The following is a 20,540-nucleotide window of genomic DNA, read 5'->3' on the forward strand; positions in this document are numbered from 1 at the left end:
CATAAATTTAATTTGGCTTTCTTGTGCATAAATGAAATCATTAATTATATACTGGTGGGGAGAAGACCAGTGCTAAAAACAGCACAGATCTTATGTATAGGCTTGTTTTTTCCTAGAGTCTGGTGGATAAAAGGTCTTTCCTGGACATAGAAGCATAACCTCTGTCTTTGCTTACTGCTCTCTGAAAAACCTTCAAGGATCAACTAATTTCAGATGACAACTAATACAAAGCAAGTATAACAGGCACCGTGGTCTCAGATTTAGCACAAAGATGCTCTTGGGGGAGCTGTGACCTTGCTCCAAAGAATAAAATAACTGTTAAACAGGTAACGGTGAGAAAAACCACACAGAAAAGTGTATTAAGAGACATAAGCAAGTGTCAAACTTCCTGTATGCATCTGCTGTCTCCAGCTCAAAACCTGAATGGAGAATTGCCACCTTGGCTGAGGTTGCTGAGGAAATCCTGAGGTTTGACAAGAGAGAAGGACAGAAGATGAATGCAATGGAGGGTTCATCCTTTCGTCCAGTTTGAGACGAGGGCTGCTACCAAAGTTTCCTGCCAACAGACATTGAGCTTTCCTACTGAAAGAATCCAGCTATTCAGAAAAACACACGTAAAAGCAACCCATACTCACATAAGAGAGTCACCCGTATATTAGCCCTGCATACTGAGGAAACAATGAAGACTGCTGCTGGCCCACCACGTAGTACTTTCTTTTACAGAAGGTACATGTTCCTAAGGGTAATGATATGGCAAAGAAATTGATGCAGCACAACTGGGGGCACCATAATAAGCTCTATAAGGCAAGAGCAGCTTTAGTAATTTATTAGAAAGAAATATCAGTCCTTCCTAAGTCAGAGCTCTTGGTATGATGACGTACTGTCCAAGGCAGCATCTAGGAGAGCACAGCCTCTCTCACTTAGCTCAGCTGTCTTTCACTCTTTCTTTTTTCCCACCCTGACCACTGCTCTGCTAAAGCCATGCACTGCTTTCTGCACCAAACACAGCTCCAGTACCTACTCTCACCTATTTTCTATCTCTATTCCCAGTCACATTGTTTCAGTTCTCTTCCTTTCTCTATAAACTTCTGGCAAGTCCTCTTTTATTTTGCCTCCAGTCAACCCAGAGAGATCATGCAGGGATGCAAGCCTAACCTGTAGATGCCCACAGGACATTGAACTACTGTCACATTCCCTCTCAGGACCAGAACAGCCCAGAGCAACCCAAAGGTACAAAGGCAGAGGAGCACCACCTTAGCGTTGAACCAGAGCAGATACCATGGAGACAAGGTCTTCAGAAAGTTTCTCTTGATAAATACTGAACTCTGGTAAGGATATACAATGAAATACTTTTCATAAAGCAATACAAATGGCTTTTCAAGAGCTTATAGCGCTGCTAACTTTGAATGTGTTACCATACATGTAGCTAAAGGCCACTGATAAAATGGATGAACTAGATGCCACATTTCAGTTTCTGGACAGAGCTGTTTGGACTCAAGCTCACAAGACAATTTTGACTTGAGTGAAGAAATGTTTAGTTATTTTCCTTAGCACTAGACAGGGAAACAAAAAAACTGCTTTCACTGAATTATTTTTGGTTTGCTTGTTTTTTAAGTCAGCCTGTGGCAAACAGTACTATGGAGGTTTTGTTCAGCTTGCCAGCTGATTTCTACACTTGGAGAAAAAACAATCCATGCTATATGGTCCAAAATACATTTTTGCCTCTCTGTTTTTACTAGCTGCACTATATTTCACTTAGAACTAGGATTTCTGTCTACTATCTTCTGTACAAATTCATGAGAAAAAAAGGGCTCACTTGGGGAATTTTCAGTCTAACTTAAAACAAGATCCAAAAGGAGGAAATAATTCAAACTTTCCAACAAGTTTTTCCAATGGAAAAAAATGTGCTTTTGGCATGTGCATTTTAGTCAGAATCAAAGCATTTCAACAAAATAATGGAAACACTGTTTTTTATAGCATTTTCCAAAGGAAAAAAAAGCTGAAGTTAAATATGTCTATGTTTTTATGGTTAACACTTAATATTTCATTAAGATTTTTTTCGACTGACTGGAAACAAAATTTAACTATTAAAACTCTCAGTGTTTTGTTTATACCAAGGTTTTTTCAAATTATGCAAACTCTGCTTTGTCATAAGTGTCTCAATGGGTCCAATTCAAAGTCTGTGGAAAGCTTCATACGAAAGAGAATTTTTGCTTTTAAGTCATATTCAGAAATGTCAAGATTTTTATCTTACACCCAGTCGCTGGTACCTGTGGTACCACAGCAGAGGGAACATGCTGGTCCTGTGAAGATCTGGGGTAACAGCTCTAAGAATAAGCAGGTGATTGCTGGCAGTAATGTGAGGACTACCATTCACTGTTGTGCTTCTACTTTCTTCATATGAGCTTAATTATTTTCCTCTTCCAGTATCCCCTCTACTATAAAAGGAGCAGAGTTAGGAAACCACCTAAGCTGTCCTAATACTGTGAGAGTTTCCTTCATTCAGAGACTGTTACTGAGTATTAGGAGGAAAGTAAACAATAAAACTAGTATGTGTTTTCAAAGTTATCATAGAATCATAGAATGGTTTGGGTTTGAAGGGACCTTAAAGATCATGTAGTTCCAAGACCCCGTGCCATGGGCAGGGACACCACCCACTAAATCAGGCTGTTCAAGGCCCCATCCAAGCTGGCCTTGAATATCTCCAGGGAGGCAACCATCCACAACTTCCCTGGGCAATCTGTTCCAGCGTCTTACCATCCTCATCTTGAAGAAGTTCCTAATGTCTAGTCTAAATCTTCCCCTCTCCAATTTATAGCCATTCCCCCTTGTCTTGTCACTCCATGCCCTTGTAAAAAGTCCCTCCCCAGCTTTCCTGTAGGCCCCCTTCGGGTACTGGAAGGCCATTATAAGGTCTCCCCAGAGCCTTTTCTTCTCAAGGGTGAACAACCCGAACTCTCTCAGCCTGTTCTCATATGGAAGGTGCTTCAGCCCTCGGATCAGCTTTGTGGCCCTCCTCTGGACCTGCTCAAATAATTCCATACCCTTCTTATGTCAGGGGACCCAGAACTGGACACAGTCCTCCAGGTGGGGTCTCACAAGAGAGGAACACAGGAGGAGATTCTCCTCCCTCAACCTGCTGGCCCTGCTTCTTTTGCTGCAGCCCAGGATACAGTTCGCCTTCTGGGCTGAGAGCGCACACACTGCCAGATCATTTCAAGCTTCTTATCAATCAGCACCCTAAAGCTCTTCTCCACAGGGCTGGTCTCAATCACATCATCCCCCAGCCTGTACTGAAACAGCAGATTGCCCCAACCCAGGCGCAAGACCTTGCACTTGGCCTCGTTGAACCTCATGAGGTTCACACAGACCCACCTCTCCTGCTTGCCCAGGTCCCTCTGGATGACATCCTGTCCTCCCGGCATGCGGTGACAACTGCACCACTCAGCTTGGTGTCATCTGCAAATCGCTGAGGGTACACTTAATCTCACTCTCTATTTCAATGACGAAAATATTAAACAGCACTGGTCCCAGTATGGACTCTTGAGGGACAACACTTTTCATGGATCTCCTCCTGGACATCGAGCCACTGACCAGTACTCTTTGGATGCGACCATCCAACCAATTCAATTAAACCTGTATCTCACCAGTTTTGAGAGACGGATGTTGTGGGGGACCATGTCAAAGGCTTTACATAAGTCCAGACAGAGTACACCCATTGCATGCGTATCATGGCCTGCAAGCTGAGTTTCTAGCTCATAAATCCCCAGCTCAATTTTTCACTCCCAGGTTTTGTCCTAGTTTATAAGGCATAGAGACTGATTAAAGATTTAGATACCTAGAATCTTCTTTGCCTCAAAGTACAAAGAAAATGGCATACCAAAATTATTGTTAAAAAGCAATGAAATGTCTCATCTTATAATAATGTTCCAAATTTCTGGAAAATTTGTGTGGAATCGGCCATAGTAACTCTGCTGTTCCTCTTAGGACAAAAGGCTCTACAGAAGTCTAGGGGAACACTAGACTTCCTGGGCAGGAATTAGACTCTAATGAAGCCAGGAAGTATGGAGACACAAGTATCTTCACAGCTGGAATTTGCTCCCATGGAAATCAAAGCCCAGACTCCCCCTGCCAATAACAGTGCAAAAACCAGGCTTCTCCACTGCTTTCAAGGTTTGGTGTTTTCCTTATTAAGGTTAAAATGAAGAGTCAGTAGAGTTTGCTAAGGCATTTTTTTTACTCTTCTTTTAAAAAGAAAAGCCAATCTTAAGTTATCATGACAGCGTAGCAACCATTCGCCCACTATTAAACTCACGATGAACTGAACCCTGACTGAAGAAACATTGTAGAAAAAGCAGTAAAGATGAATATTTTAACAGGGGTCAAAATTAGCTTTATGGGATTTTACAGACGTACTGTAGTTGAGTGATCAGCCTTTGATTCAGTCATAAACAGATCAAAAGTTGTGCATAATCTGGTGGTATTCCAGACTATAATTAAACCAGTGAAAACTCAAGCTTAAAATAACCACCAGTGACACTGAACCCATACATAGTAGGACTCACCTCCTGGGACGCTGTACCACGCACCACCATTAGTTGTTCCATCCACAAAGCTGCTGTCATCATCATTTTTACGACATGGTGGTCTATTTGGATCAGACATAGCAGGATTAAAAGAAGAATAACTGCGAGCCAGGCTTTGAAAAATGGCATCATCAGGGCAGGAGCTGTATTCATGAGCACTGCCTGAGGAGAAAAAAAAATCCAGGAACAAAGATTATTAAAAGGGCAGTCACACCAAGATTACAGCAGGACTGTGCCTGGAAACTCCATATACACAGATAAGTGTCATAGAACATCACAATCTAATACAGCATTACCTTAATAACATTAACATTTCCCCAATACTTCCTCAACTGCCTATACCAGGTTGCCCTATTATTAAGATAGCTACTCGTATCATTCTTAATATTTATGAAAACATTCATTTCAAAGCGCACCATGAAATCTAAGCTATTCTAGGCTTTAGTTTCTTAGAAGAACACACAGTACATAGAAAAAGATGTCTCCCTCAAGAGTTTTACAATCTACTATTAAAGGGATTTGCAATTAAAACTGTGAGAAAGTAGATTGAAGGAAGACAATCACAAACAATACCATCATCTCATGACCGTTTCAGTCATGCACATCCCCTAGTGGCAGATAAAACAAACCAATATTGATGTGTACTAAATAATAACATCACTGCCACAATGTGATCCTTTTTTGTATGAGACCAATACTGAGAAAGTGGAAACAATTACAGAGTTTTTTTAACAGCACACTACTGCTTTCAGAAATTCATTTTTTAAAGGTACAAGTAGATAAACCTTAGATCATACATGCAGCCTAGACACACCTCTCTTGCTTCAGTTAACAAGGTACAAATAGCCCCAGCTAATTTAAATGCTAAGTTGCGTTGATTAAAATATCCAAGGAACCATGATAACTTCAAGTATTACATCATTTTCGTGATGTAACTCTACTGAAACAAACTATCTTCAAAACTAGAAACACAGTCATACAATGACCAGCTTTAAATGTGATTAAAATAAGTCATTACACTACTGTAACATGATATTTACAACGTGGATATTAGGTAGCAGTGAAATACGGACAGAAAATAATTTATACCTCCTACTACTTCACGTTAACTCATACTACATACCACTCCGAGTCTCATCATAAGGATAGTTTGCAACAAGGTCTCCTCCGTGAAGATTGGCAGAGAGCACAAAGGGAATATCCATAATCCAGTGAATGATGCCTTTTGTTTCAGGAGCAAGCTACAACAAAATAGCATTGCCAGCAGTCAAAAATTGATAACTCAATATAGTAACTAAATAAGTTTAATATATTAGGCTTAACTATTATCATACCTGTGTTCTGCAAGCCATTTAAATGAGCAGGTAATTTTATTTTGGCTTCAGAGAGGACTAGACCAGTCCTTTACAACAGAACTGGTCTAAGTAGATTAATGTAAGTCCAAAACTAGTGTAAATTCTCAGAATGAGACCACAGATAAAGCCATCTCAATATTTTACTTTTCCCATTATGGCTAAAAACTCTACCAAATTTTAACCGAATGAAAATAAACTAATTCAAAATAAATGTTGGTAGAATGTAGTCTATTCCTGAACAGAAAATTATTTCCTTTAATAATCTGAATTTGAGACTGCAGTCACAACACTATAATTTCTAGAACCTCCTACGAGGGTAAACACAGAAGATGAAAATCCTTCCACATATTTGCCTGTATATTCAAGGCTTAAGCATGTGTTACATGTGAGACTAGCTATCTAGTCAGCAATGTAATTAAGCACAATACACAAGTGGTTTTCTGGTAATGGTGAAAATGTAGAATATCTACAAGAATAATTTTCCAGCCTTAAAAATAAAACATGTTTTGGGTAAGAAATTGTCTAAGGATTAAGCAATATGGATTGAACAGGTCTACTATAATATGCCATTTGGGGAAAAACTTCAAAAATCATCAGATAGATAAATTTTTAAAAATTAACAAAATATTTAGGGAGCTGGACAGGCTGAAGAAGTGGGCCTCTGAGAACTTCATGAGGTTCAACAGGCCAAGTGCAAAGTCCTGCACCTGAGTCACGGCAATCCCCGTTTTCAGTACACAGTGGGGGATGATGTGATTGAGACCTGCCCTGCAGAGAAGAACTTGGAGGTGCTGGTCAATGAGAAGCTTGACATGAGCCAGCAATGTGCGTTTGCAGCCCAGAAGGCCAGTCGTATCCTGGGCTGCATCAAAAGAAGCACGGCCAGCAGGCTGAGGGAAGTGATTCTGCCCCTCTATTCCTCTCTTGTGAGACCTCATCTGGAGTATTGTGTCCAGTTATGGAATACTCAACGTAAGAAGTATATGAAGCTGTTGGAAAGGGTCCAGAGGAGGGTTACAAGGCTGGAGCACCTTCTCTATGAGGACAGGCTGAGAGAGCTGGGCTTGTTCAGCCTGGAGAAGAAAATGCTCAGACGATATCTTATAGCAACCCTCCAGTACCTGAAAGGAGCCTACAAAAAAGCTGGAGAGGGACTATTCATAAAGGCTTGTGGTGATAGGACGAGGGGGAACAGGTATAAACTGGAGAGGGGCAGATTTAGACTAGGCATTAGGAAGAATTTCTTCACCATGACAGTGGTGAGACATTGGAAGAGGTTGCCAAGGGAAGTTGTGGCTGCCCCATCCCTGGAGGTGTTTAAGGCCAGGTGGGAAGGGGCCTTGAGTAGCCTGATCTAGAAGGATGTCCCTGCCTTTGGCAGGGGGGTTGGAACTAGATGATCTTTAAGGTCCCTTCCAACCCTAACTATTCTATGATTATTTAGAAGAACATGAATCATAAGGACAATACACAGCTCTGGGAGGTTGCTATGTGTCTGCTTGCATAAAAGAGAAGAGATGGACACGTAAGTGACCTGATATTTAGCTCCTACTTACCTTAGGATTCTGGTCCACAGCTTTTTTCATGTTTTTCAGCAGGTGGTTGTTTGGGCCACCTTCTTTCTCATTAACATAGACTATTCTATCAAGATCAGGGAAATTTCGGTTTAGATCTATTCCTTGGGCATTACTTCGACCAACAAACCAGTCTTTAAGTTCACCAGGCTGAATGAGAAAAGAAAACAAAAAAAAGGGAAACAAGTAGATTCAGGAAATTACATATGAAGTTTTATGTGCGTATATTTAGCTATGCCAATTCAATTCATGGCTTTACTTCTCATGTTCTCAAAAATAAGAATGTAACATGGGAGTAAAAATTTCTGAAGCACCAGGAGCTGAGTCACCCTTATTTCTCTGTGGGAACAAAGCCTACCTCTATTTCACTGAGGGTCTTTGAGGAGAGGATAATTCTCATAGTGGCAGATCTGGACTAAGAATGGACAAAATTACCAGCAGCATCAGACTTTCCAGTACCTGCTGAGTCCTCCCCAGAGACCTGGCTTTTCCCTGTTGCCTCATGATCACGAATTAGACCTCATTTTAGCGAGCCTCAAAGCAGCCGTAGATTTATCAGCCACTCGCAAGGAACCTTTGCTCCGATTTCAAACTTCCTCTAAATAGCTTCAAGCTAAAGAAGGAGCTTAACTTTTATTTACCTAAGATTTTTATTTTTGTGCTATGTGTCAGCTTAGTTCAGTGCAATGGTGACACTGAATAAAGATGCAGTGAGAATTTTTGCAAATATATTTTTTAAGCTGATTTTCTAAAATAGATTCTGTGTTACATTAAGAAATTGCCTTCAGAGTACATAGTTTTCCCTAGCTTGTCTCTGTAATCTTTCAGTACCTTCAAAAGCAGGTTTAGTTTGATTATTAGTTTTACTCCTAGGGTATACTGATGACACTACCACACTCTGTGTACAGGATCAATATACTTCTAAACCAGAGAAATAGCGACGCTAAACCAAAACGTATTATAAATCATATGCAATTTGTAGAGCAATCATGTAAAAGCAAGTGTGCCTTGACTAAGGAGCAAAAGTTTCAAATTATATTACAGAATCTCTACAGAGAGAGATTTCAAACAAGTAAAACAATGCACCAATTTGAGGAGAGCTTCTGCTAAATTGCCACCAGAGGGAGACATACAACCGAATATGGTTTAAAACAGTTCTGTGGTTTGAGGTTTGTTTTTAAAGACTTAATGAGAATCAGTTTCTTAAAGATCTTAATAAAGTTTAACTTATGTAAGCATAAACAGTCACATAAAGAGATTCAACGTTTCCATATTGATTTAAAAAATACATACACCTTGTAAAACAAGAAAATTCTTATTTTTGTTTAGAATATAATACACACAGAAGCCATATCAGAGTTTTATTTGGTCTCTACTCACTAATTATGCATTAACACTTTACATGTTTCTTGACTGAGCTGTCATCCTAAAATACATGCTAAATTTTCTTGACTAATACTTAATTAAAGTATCTCTGACCTGAAATTTAGAATAAAAATTATTCATATTAAAAAGATGGCACACTAAGTTTGCTTGTTTGGGGATTAAGCTCTGATGAACATGAATAATTCGTCTAAGTGCAATTACATAACAATATTCTTAAAGGTAACATCAACTTTCCTTTTTCTACCATGTTTGAAATATGATGTATTACTAGAAATTACTTGTTGAAGAAGCAGCTCAGTCAGTGAACTTAGATGAAAGGCTGCATGAAACAAACATCTTTGTATTTTAAAATACAGTAAACTCCATCACAAGAGGGATGACTATTTGTTGAAAACCCAAAAATAAAATCCTCCTTGTTAAACAGAACAAGCCTACTGTACTATTAGGAAATATTTCAGTTATTGTTCCATTCAACAATCACCAATAACAGTTCATCTGTAAAATTACTAGTTCAAGTGTCATTATGATCTTAAGGATGATATATACATTGATAACTATTCTTATATGCATAGCCTTACAAACCTGGGATGCTGCCTTCTCAAAGCCATCCGGGTTCAATGATGGCATGATATGGATACGTGTGCTATGGATCAAGTTGATAATAGTTTCATTTCCCTTCTGGTATTCATTACACAAGTACTGTGCCAAGAAGATGAGCAACTCCCTTCCAACAGCTTCATTCCCATGCATATTCCCAACATATTTAAATTCCGGCTCCCCTGCAAGAAAAAGGAAGAACATGTCATAGAACAACACATATAAATCACCCATGGATTGGATCACACAGCACACTTGAGTTGCAGGTATCATTATTACAGCTCACAATTTCCACAGGAAGCTACAGGCCTCTTTCGGGAAAGTGGATTTAGGCTTTTTTCTAAACTCTGGCTAAACAAATAGTAATTTATATTCAGCTGTTTCCCAAATGTATAGAAAGAATACCAGGCAAAAACACAGTATGACAAAATAAATCCTACGCCCAGCCATTAGTATCACAACTGTTGAGATCTAATACAATTGTTGCCTCAATATTACGAGAGTGTCTTGATTAGATAGTTATTTTAATACATAATCTAACATTAACAGAGTTTCTTATCTTAAATGATCTCTCCGAGGTTAGGTTCAGCTCATCACAGTACATTGCATTAAACTGCAATTCTTCTTATCAAAGCATTGTCAGTGAACAGCTGTTGATCCTAGTGATCTGAAAAATCTTATTCAGCAGTTGTTTTAGTCAGATCAAACTTCATGAAGCAAGCACAACATCCTAACTCATAAAATTAATAATTCCCATTTAACATTCCAATAAACAGGCCAGTATTAAATATATGCATAAATATTCCACATACATATGTAAAGATATATATATGTGGAATATTTATGCATATATGTAATGTTGATATAATATATATTTTACATGCATATATAATATTCAAGGTATAAAATATATTCTATATATATTCTAAATAAATAGTCCAATATTCCTGGTTCCTCGTTAGTCACATTCTTATGGCCCTGAACATGAAAAACACACAAGATAGGTCTGACAAAGCTGTGAAGGACGTAACTTTCAAAAGGCCATATCTTTACTCTAATTCCAGAGAGGTACAATATAAACACCTGAATGAGATTAAAAGGATTGTCCTGGAACTAAAATGAAGAATACACTGTTTTCTGGACTGAAGCTTTTTTCTTTATCTTTTAAATGCAGTCCTTCCGTTATAACAGCTTTAATCAAATATTCTGCTCAATACATGCTCTGAATAATCTTTGAACACACTTAGCAACAGCTTTTAGCACTATTGCAGGGATAGATTCAAGCCAGGAAGAATGTCGCACAAATGAGACCTAAATAATTGCTAATCAAGCACACAGCCATATCTACTTAGGACTCTTCAGCCTGTGCTTGTTAACCTTAATCCTGATGAAATGCTAGCAGACAGTGAGATATTAATACCATGACTTGTTTCCTTCCAACTAAGATGTTTTTGTACATCTGGATTCATCCCTTAAATTTTTCGTCACATAGATTAAAAAGTCTTCTAGTTTCAGTGAAATAACTTCAGTGAAACAGGTTTTGTGATATACACAATGCCATTACTATGACTAAAACCCTACACTTCCTCTTTTGACATTTAGCTTACATTTACTGTTTTTTCTTTTATGTTAATATCAGTGAATGTAAGAGGTCTAATCATCAAGACCATGCAATCGACCTAAACCCATTAAAACAGATAGATAACATTTAATAACATATGCAGCACTACACATCATAGTCCCATAATTAAAATACTCATGAATATGTATACTGGCATGTTACTTATGGGGAAAGTGCTTCCCAAGCTAACAGGTGAATTTGTTACTGTGGTAAACATGAACATAGTCACATTTTGCATTTGTGGTTTCCCCTAGGACATCACTAAGGAAGCACGAAGGAGAAATAATTTCTCCTGAATCCCACCTGCCTTTCTCTCCCACTTCAATTTTACAAGCCTAGCTCAAATGAAGAAATAAAAACATATGCTTCCCACATGGTACTGCTTGTCCCCTTCCTCAAAGAATCATTAACACTGTTTAGAAGGGTTATGAAAACAGTCATTGGGTCTATAGTAAACCAAGACTACGGCCTCAGGTACGGCACATCTTCGGTAGGAATGATCCATCTCAAATGAACATTAAAAGCTAAAAGGAAAAGGTAAAGGGTGACATTGGAAATATGGAACATCTTTCCCATTAGAAGTGTTTTAAGAGATCAGCCCCATTTTCCTTAAGAAAAATTATACAGGGCAGTCGAGTATACTGACTGTTGTGGCATGAAGGAATTAGTCTGGAAAGCTGCACTTCCTCAGACCAGAAAACTTTCCGTTTATGTTAGAGTAAAAACTGCAGCTCAGGGTGTACCCTCTGGAAACCTGGGGGTTTTATTTGATTTTACCTAAATCCTTTTCTAATCACCTTTTTCTCTGGGACAGTGAAGTCCAAACCGGAGGGCTGACTACTACCTGAAGCCATTGTGCTGTTGGCTGAGTTAAGCAAACTCATTTGCCTGAGTTTCAGTGAATGACTGAATGCAGCCAGCATCCCAGGCCCACTGTAGCTCCTAGAGGAACTGGCACCTTCTCCTCCACTGCATAAGCTGACAGAGATACCTCAAACACCAAGGATGCCAGCTGTCCTGTCCTTGAGCCAGCACTCCTCACTTAATGGGTTCCCTCATCTATCTACTAAGTATCTCCTGCCACACCATCTCTAAAAGCTTCAAGCTTCTCTTGAAAACAGCCCACCCCACAGGGAAAACAGTGTTCAGTCACCTGTTGAGAGCACGCTTCTTAGCTGCAGGAAGAGCTGCTCTTCCTATTAATCCTTCATGAGCCATTTAATGCAGACCTTAATCACCCTTCATAGGATTCTGTAACTGTAAGTGCATCACAGAATGATTTTTTTTATTCAAAGACACAGGAAATACTAATTTGATGATGAACTTCCGAACAGTTTCTTAAACCTGCAGACACATTCCTGAGAATTGGAGGTAACTTTAACGGAAAAGAAGCATTAGGAAATACAAGGTTTTTTCCTCATTTAGTTAACCCCCACAGAAAAGTAAAATTGTTTTAATAGATTCCCATGGTGCAAAATATGACAAACACAAAGGAATATTTCCACTGCTTGGATATTTAAAATTCTTATTTAATTTTATTCATTTTCTGACAATATCTTTTCAAACTATAATCTATCATTCACAAGGGCAAAAGTACGTCCTGTGTAACAGACATCGAGCGTGCCACTTAAAAATGCTTAAATGTAATTTCAGCCCAAATACAGAGGTCTGCAATAACAGAAGAGTGGTGGATACTAGCATCTTTGGGGGCAAGTCATAAGAAATTAAATGCAGCAATCATGTCTATAAATATATCAGTATCTCTGGTGAAAATTAAGCCATCACATCATTATGGCTTTTAGAAAGCTTTTACATCCATTTCAGATTGACTGTGTGATACCTTACAACCTGATAAATGAATAAGGAAAAAGTATTTTAAAGTGTCATGCCTTTCCAGTGCCTGACAAACATTGTGAAATGTCACCGTTTGCTTCTGCAGCTACTGTCAGCTAAGGTCTCCTGCAGTTTCCTAGGAACAGCATGTACATCATTAATATTAGACAGGTCATCCAATTAAAGATGACTAACCACTGCCATGTTCAGGTCAGGCTGTATTTGTAGAGTAAAGATAGTAACTTTCTAAAATATAGGGACAAAAAGTTTAGCATCTACTAATTAGACATACTACGAGTCAAGGTAATGTCATGCTAACAGTCACAGTCTAATGTCAAGCAGTTATTCTGAAAATGGCCAGTATTTCACTCATGGAAGTGCAAGCCATATGGAAGGAAAAAAGAATTAACTACTGGATAGTTTCTGTGCTTAATGGACTGTTTTGCAAATTAACCTGAAGAACCCTTGAAAACTAGAATCCTTTTTCTGCTTTTCTGTGTTTCTTACAGAAAAGCCAGCAACATTCCGAAATAACAGACTTGATGGTTTTGATTGCTCACAGTTGCTTGTCATTTTTATTAATGCTACTAGTACATTTTTCTTGTAGATAGATGGCATGGAAAATCTCAGAACACCTGCTCTCAATACATTAATTCATTAAATATGACTGAAGACTTTCTTATGTTCCACATTTTTGTTAACACTTTAAAGAGAAAGAAATTCTCTGGAGATAAACTACATGGAAAACCAAAGATTACAAAATGGATTTCTCCCTTGGATATGAGAGAAAGAAGCAAATAAGTCAGGAAGGGAGACAGGAAAGTAAAAAAAAAAAACCAAAAAAACCAACACATTAGAAAATCTAGATTTCCAACACCCGTATACCAAATGTCTCCAATCTGCCATAATAGCATTTCAACAGAAACGCTGATCTCTAACAACTTGTGTGAAAATGGCAAAATGGCATTGAAAGATAGAATTGCAATGCAGTACTAGTTTCTAAATCATTGTATAGGTTTTATATTATTTTAGGGTGACATTTACAAAGCTGTAATGTTGGTCTAACCTAGCTGAAAGAAAAACCACAGGAAGTTTCACAGGTGGCTTACATGAAAGCAGAAATGGGTCAACACTGAAGACTCTAGAAAAATCCAATCTTTCACTTTCTTGCCATTAACTACTAGAAAATTAAGGCACTTTCATCAATCTTCTGCTTTAAACAAATTACGTATTTTGTAACAGCTATGATTCAAGAGTGCTCTCAAGCTCTTTCTGAAAATTTCCATAATTGAAAACTGTTGCTTAAAATTATAGTTAAAAAGGTCTGTGCAGCACATTAAACCTGGTGTAAATGCTCACAAAGAATATGTTAAAACTCAATATCTTTATTCTACTCAATATAAAGTCTGTCAGTCAGGCTTCAAAATAGGATCTTGTTTGTCTTTACAGTGGAAATTCAATTCTCCAGACAGATTACCTCATGCTCAAGACAGTTATTTCCACCAAAAAGATTCTGTGTGACTTGATGATTTCTACAGGTTTCCAGCAGCCCACTCTAAACCCTGCAGCTAAGGACTTGGAACAGCCACCCATGAGAAGTGGGCAAAGCATCTGCTCAGCTCCTGCAGTCCCCACCTACAGCTCCTTGCAAGCACACCCCAACGCTGATCTTTCCACAACACCCTGCGCTGACACTGAAGCACTGCACAATGGAGCACCGAGTTTGGCATTTTGAGTAAAGCCCGCTTGCTTTACCAGAGAGCAGAACAGCTTTTGCCTACCAGATCTGTGTTACTGTGCACAAACTGATCATGCCATCCAACAAAACTGGTCATGATTCTTCAAATCATCACAAATCACTTATGAAGTCAAACAAATCAAATCAAAACCCTTAAATTAGTAAGGAACATTGAAATATGATATGCAAAAAAACCTCATTTTGTGTAAATGTGTTAAAAAATACTCTCTGAAGTTCAAAGCAGATTCAAAAAATTATCAGAATTTTAGAAGCAACAACCATCTATATATACAACTGGATACATCATATTAGTTTTATATTGCATTGCATTTTTCATGCTCTGGGAAAACTGAACAGGACTCTGCATCTACAGAATTCATTACAGTGGTACAGGAGCAGGTACTTTTAGCTCAGCATTGAAGATTAAATTCCTTAGAAAACAAACATGAAATAACTGTCCTGAACTGCTCTTACTAGTCTGTGACAGAGTATGAGACAGGTACAGTTTTTCCACCTCTCAGTTTTTTCTCTCATTGCAAGGAATAAACCTTAACTAAATCATATCCTTTGATTCTTTGTGAAGGACACTGGCACTTCAGAGAAGACACAAGTTAAGCCTCTATATGTCTACTGTGACAAAAGTGTGTGGGATACAACATATCCAATTCCTCTTTTCCACTGTGCTCAGTAAGAGGAGTGAGCTTTTCCATTTTGAACTATAAGTGACCAAGCAAGTTTTCATCTCAGACTCTCACTGTATGCCTCCCGCTGTGGTTGGCACACAGAGCAAAGATGCGGTGTCAATCCATCCTCAAAACAGACGATCTGATGAAAATAAAGTTGATATATAATTTAGACGTGTATTTCTGATAGTTCCTCATCAAGTTCATTTAACAAGGTTTCTCTCTTCAGCAAACCCTAGAACTGGCTTTTTCACTTCATCTACAAAAGTACCTGCCAGCAATCTGAGCACTTCAAAAGGACTGAGCTCATCTAGCTCATTCTTTTTGCATGTAAACTAGTTCAAATGCCTCCTACCAGCAGAAGAGGCATTGGGACTCTGCTTTTCCCCACCCTGATTTCACAAAGAGAAGAAATAAAAGTCAGAAATTATCTATGAATATCTAGATGCCAGACTAAAGTCAAAGAGCTAGGCAGAAATGCTGGACAAAGAAGGTGAAGAAATGAAAGTAGCTCTCTTTTTTTACTGGAAAAAAACAAGAAGTCAATGAAAAGACTTAAATATTTCTTTTCCAGCAAGCTATACAGGCCCAATTCAGCACCACCATGTGGCTTCCTTCTGCCAGATGAGTGGCCCAAAGTTCAGAAGCACAAGCACGAGCTCACTCTGAGCCCACTTCCCTGTTGGAAATGACGGGTGCTGCGATTTCCCTAGAAGTGCCCAGAGCAGAAAGAAAATCTGAAGAAAGATAAGGGAGTAAAGTCATGTCAGGGTTACCCCTCTGTAGTGTCACACCCATGTACTCATTGTGAGGCTACGGTTTAGGAGAAAAGCAAGCTAGGGCAGCCTTCGGGGCTGTGCTGCCTTGGACCCCCAGCTGTACCAGCATCTGCAAGAGAAACGTACTCACGGGGTTCATCTTCACCTAGCAAAATTTGCATTTTCCCTCAACAGAGGAGATCTATTTATGACTGAAAAGGAGTACAATCCCCATCAGGAGGGCATGCTAGGTCCATCAAAAACATATTTTATGTATTTAAGGGTCTAGGAATAACTCACAGTAAGCCCCCAGGCTTCCTCCCTTGATTTTCAGAAGCCTTCCTGAGACATCGCAATGGCACTTGTTACTCCACAAAAGCAACACATAGTGGATGTTCCATGTTTATTGGCGACTGGAACATTATTTTATTCCACTGCTGTTCTGTCACAAATTGTGAAAAAGTGTGACAAAACCTGTGGGCTGCAGATCTGTGATTCCGACAGATGATGCTGAAGTGCATTGGTCATTGCTAACAGATGGCGAAGGATAAAATCTCCCTATAAAGGTACATCTGTAACAAGTCCTTCCTGTAGACAGTATATTACAGAATAAGAGTTTCTTTTGCACTGGTGTATTTATATAGCTTTTCCTGCTTAGATGAGCCCTGATATTTATCGATCTTAGTTTCTATGATTACTAGCCATAGAGTTTACATAGAGAGCTATGAAGTGTTCTTTTGAAATAAATTAAGTAAAAAAAAGACATAAGCAAACTGCAAACCCTAATTACACTGTTACCTTCCTCCTTTGTGAAAAAAAAAATATGAAAGATTGACTTCTGATGACTAACAGAGGACACCATTTACGTCAAAACATAAATGACCTAATTCAGAAAAGCTCAGAAAGCAACAAATACCTGGGTAACTCCTTTTAGTCACAATACTCTTTTAGCATCACCCTTTTGATCTAAATAATTTAAAAAAACAGAATTCTATCATTTTAGACGTTAGGGGGTAGGGGACCAGAAAAAATGCATGGCAAGTTGTGGGAAACGCTGATGAAAAGTGGCTTAATGAGATCTGCTCTTTCACTGCACTTCACTTTGAACCTGGTTTTAGCAGCTAATACTCTCCAGTTTCTGCATTTAAGGTATGAATGCTATGTGGTGGCCAGCAGTAAATCTTGATTGTATTTGTTCTTGAGATAGCATCAGTTAAATCAGGTCAGTAGGAAGGAAAGGAAAAAAAAAAGGGTTAAGTGGGTAGACAGCGATTAAGATTGGCAGTCCATCACTACATCTCCAAACACCTAGCTTCAAAATTTTTCAATGGTATATAAAATTTTATTTAAACTCAGTGTTGTAACTTAATGATTTATTTATAACCAGTTTAGGTAGAAATGCAGACCTGGATGTTCGGAGGGGATCTTCCTCTTCACAGTCACCTATGTTTGAAATATAGATATCCTTTAGAAAATGCCTGCCACATCCTCTTAAACATTTAAAATAATGTAAAAAGGTGATAATTCCTAGTAAGACAACATAACGGGAGGAAGTTAAACTGGTGCAGAGGCTAATAAAATGAAGTTTAGTGTGTAAAGAGGAAGAAGTGAATCATGTAACAAATTGTTGACTCAAGAATAGTGATGAAGATGACTGAACCAGACAAATCCTTTGTCTCAATAGCAGATGGAAGTGGATTCAAAAGTCTTTCAAGAGATGTTTTGCCTTTAGATGAGGGAGCTCCAGACAAAAAAAAAACAAAAACAAAAACATATGGATACTGATCCCAACACTGCAAGCCGTAGGACAGCTGTATAGCTGTGAGACACAAAACAGCCTTAGTAAGACAGAAAAGAATGCTTAATAAAAAATCTAAAATGGCTTTTAGGTCTGCTCACATCCTAATATCCTAAAAGTGGACAGAATTTTTCCCTTATGCAGAGAATAAACACAAAAGCGTAGCATTTTCTCAGCTTTCCTTAAAAGCTTACACTGGAGTTTTCCCTCCAAAGAGTAATAAGACAGTCCTGCATTAAGAGATAAGAAAGAAGGGTATCCATTGTCCATATGGTTTACTGTCAACAAAAACGGAAATCACAATCCTGTCCTTAAACAGCGTGTATAAGTGCAGAAAGTGAACCAGCAGCGGAGGAACTAGGTAATTTATAAGCTCGATGCACAGCAACAGAGCTTTGTGCAATTTGATACAAAATGAAGCTACCTAGGTTTTAACCTAAGTAGAAAGAGAAAGGTTAGTTCAAAGTAAGAAGTCATGGTCCTCACAAAAAGCAAATAGCCACTTCCTACAATTATAACTGCTATACCTCCAGTATGCCAACCACGTTAAAGTGCCATGACCAGCAGGATTGGAAACCGAGTAGCTCTTCCATGCATTAATTATTCTTTCCTCTCATCAATAATAATAAAAAGACTACAGCAAATCCATCTTTTGTGGTCCTTTTCATCCCTCTCGAAAGTTTCTCTTTTGTGTTATTAGTAGTACATCAGACAAGCTTTTTCCTGCCAATGCAGGAGGAAGAAATCGTGTTAGTGAAAATGTACACTTTATCTAAGGGCAAATTCCTTCACCAGTAAAAGTCCAAAGGACTTTTGTTACTGGCATCAGTTGTATTTGGCATCAGTTTGAGTGTATGCATCATGATTCCTGTGTAGTCATTTATATTTTTAATAAGTGTAATAAAGCACTAGGAGCTGAAATAATTTGTCATAATTTTGTAATTCAGACCAATACTGAAACATGCCCTACCTTCCAGAGTCATTGCATTTTATTTCAAATTTATGCAGGTGTAGAAGGCTGGAGAAGTAAAATGAAAGAGTATAATAAAGTCTGGCACAATTTTAAAAGCTGATTTCATGCATTTGTACCTTTATTTATTAAAAAATATTCTGACATCATTGCTTTTCTCGTACATACTGTCATTCTCCATGGCTAGAGACCCTGTGAAGTAGCTAACTAGTTGGCCTACAGAGGACAGTGTTATACAGCCTTAAAGCATCTCCTGAGAGAACCTACAGCAATATTTTCACTTGGAACTCCCAGGCATTTAGGGCTTTTTGAGAAGAAAAAAATCTTTAACAAAGAGAAAAGGAAGGCTATGAAATACAAATTCCAATCAGATAGGTAGAAAATGTGGTGTCTGATCCAATACGCATTTGACTAGCTCTTAATTCAAAGACAGTAATTCTACAAACAGGGGAATAGTACTGAGTAGCGTGGATGCAGATTTTTCTTCTGATTCTGCATACAAGCACTTCTGTAGTATTGGCTGTGTATGTGGGCACGTACATCTTACAGGCATGCACAAATGTCCCTCATGGAGAGCCTCCAGCATCAAGGAGGTCACACCCAGGTCATGAAAATATTTTTAATGTTTCTGTTCACTAACATCTTCTCAGATCTAAAGCACACTTCTGATTTTAAGTAGAGGAATTGCATTTGCAGAGACTCCAATTCATATGAAAGGACAGATTTGGCACAGTTCACAAACAATATCAAAACCACATGACTCCAAGAGAGTAAGAAACTGAATCCTTTAGGAAGCAATCCAGTTTTCCCTGTCTTTATTAACCCTCTTACACCTTATGAGTCAGTAGTTCATTATTATTTAATCAAACAAAGTGAAGGAAAAGCCTTTTTTATCAAATTATTGTATTTTTGCATTAAAAGACAAACTTGCTGGTTCTGTCCTATAAAATATTAGCTATCCAACCTTTACCATATTTTGGGGGGTGGGGTTTAAGATGTATTTTACTTAACTTTCTCTTTCATCCTAAGTTTAACTTTTATGATCACAGCACAATGACTGCCAAAACCATGTTCTGGTATATTTTTTCCAGCTGTTACAAAATGTAAAATAATCCCCAAAACTGTGTTCAGATTACAAGAGCACAAAAATGGGAAAACAAAGGGGTTGATGATTACCACACTGTCCATTAAAGACCGCACTTAATGAAAAGCAACAAATTTGGGAAAGAGCAGCCAGCACATAAAACTCGCCAAGACATGCTACGAACTCAGCAGGTAGGAACAATAATTTTCTCCCCAGAACAACTGAGTGATACGTGATGTGATATGGCCCCTCTTCTTACCAGAGGCTTTCATATTTCTACAATCAAGACATTTTCCCTTATAACTTCGCTAATAGCAAAAACTACCATGGAAATTACATTAAGAGTTTGGGTTTATGCTCTTTTCCCTTTATTCAGGACTTGAATCACTGAAGCACATCAAATATATACTTAACTTCAGCATAACAGCCTCAGAGGGGTTAGTCTGGAACATAAAGTCAAACACAGGTTTGCCAGAATAAGGTATTACAGTCTCCTGCAGCAGCAACAACATTGAGAAGAGATTTCCACTGACTCCTGTAAAATCTGGATCCAGTCT

At 38.4% G+C, this 20,540-nt stretch overlaps 1 protein-coding gene across 1 annotated transcript in view; it reads right to left on the reverse strand.

Moving 5' to 3' along the window:
- Window positions 1–20,540, reverse strand: part of CPE (carboxypeptidase E) — a 60,411-nt gene that overhangs the window by 12,589 nt on the left and 27,282 nt on the right. Inside the window, exons 2-5 of the mRNA XM_069855799.1 lie at window positions 9,484–9,680; window positions 7,498–7,665; window positions 5,710–5,827; window positions 4,566–4,748 (exon numbers count right to left, since the gene is read on the reverse strand). Of these exons, the coding sequence (XP_069711900.1) occupies window positions 4,566–4,748; window positions 5,710–5,827; window positions 7,498–7,665; window positions 9,484–9,680 (666 nt within the window). The remainder of the gene's footprint in view (window positions 1–4,565; window positions 4,749–5,709; window positions 5,828–7,497; window positions 7,666–9,483; window positions 9,681–20,540) is intronic.

The sequence above is a fragment of the Phaenicophaeus curvirostris genome, chromosome 4 (assembly GCF_032191515.1).
Source record: "Phaenicophaeus curvirostris isolate KB17595 chromosome 4, BPBGC_Pcur_1.0, whole genome shotgun sequence".
Taxonomy (NCBI): Eukaryota; Metazoa; Chordata; class Aves; order Cuculiformes; family Cuculidae; genus Phaenicophaeus; species Phaenicophaeus curvirostris.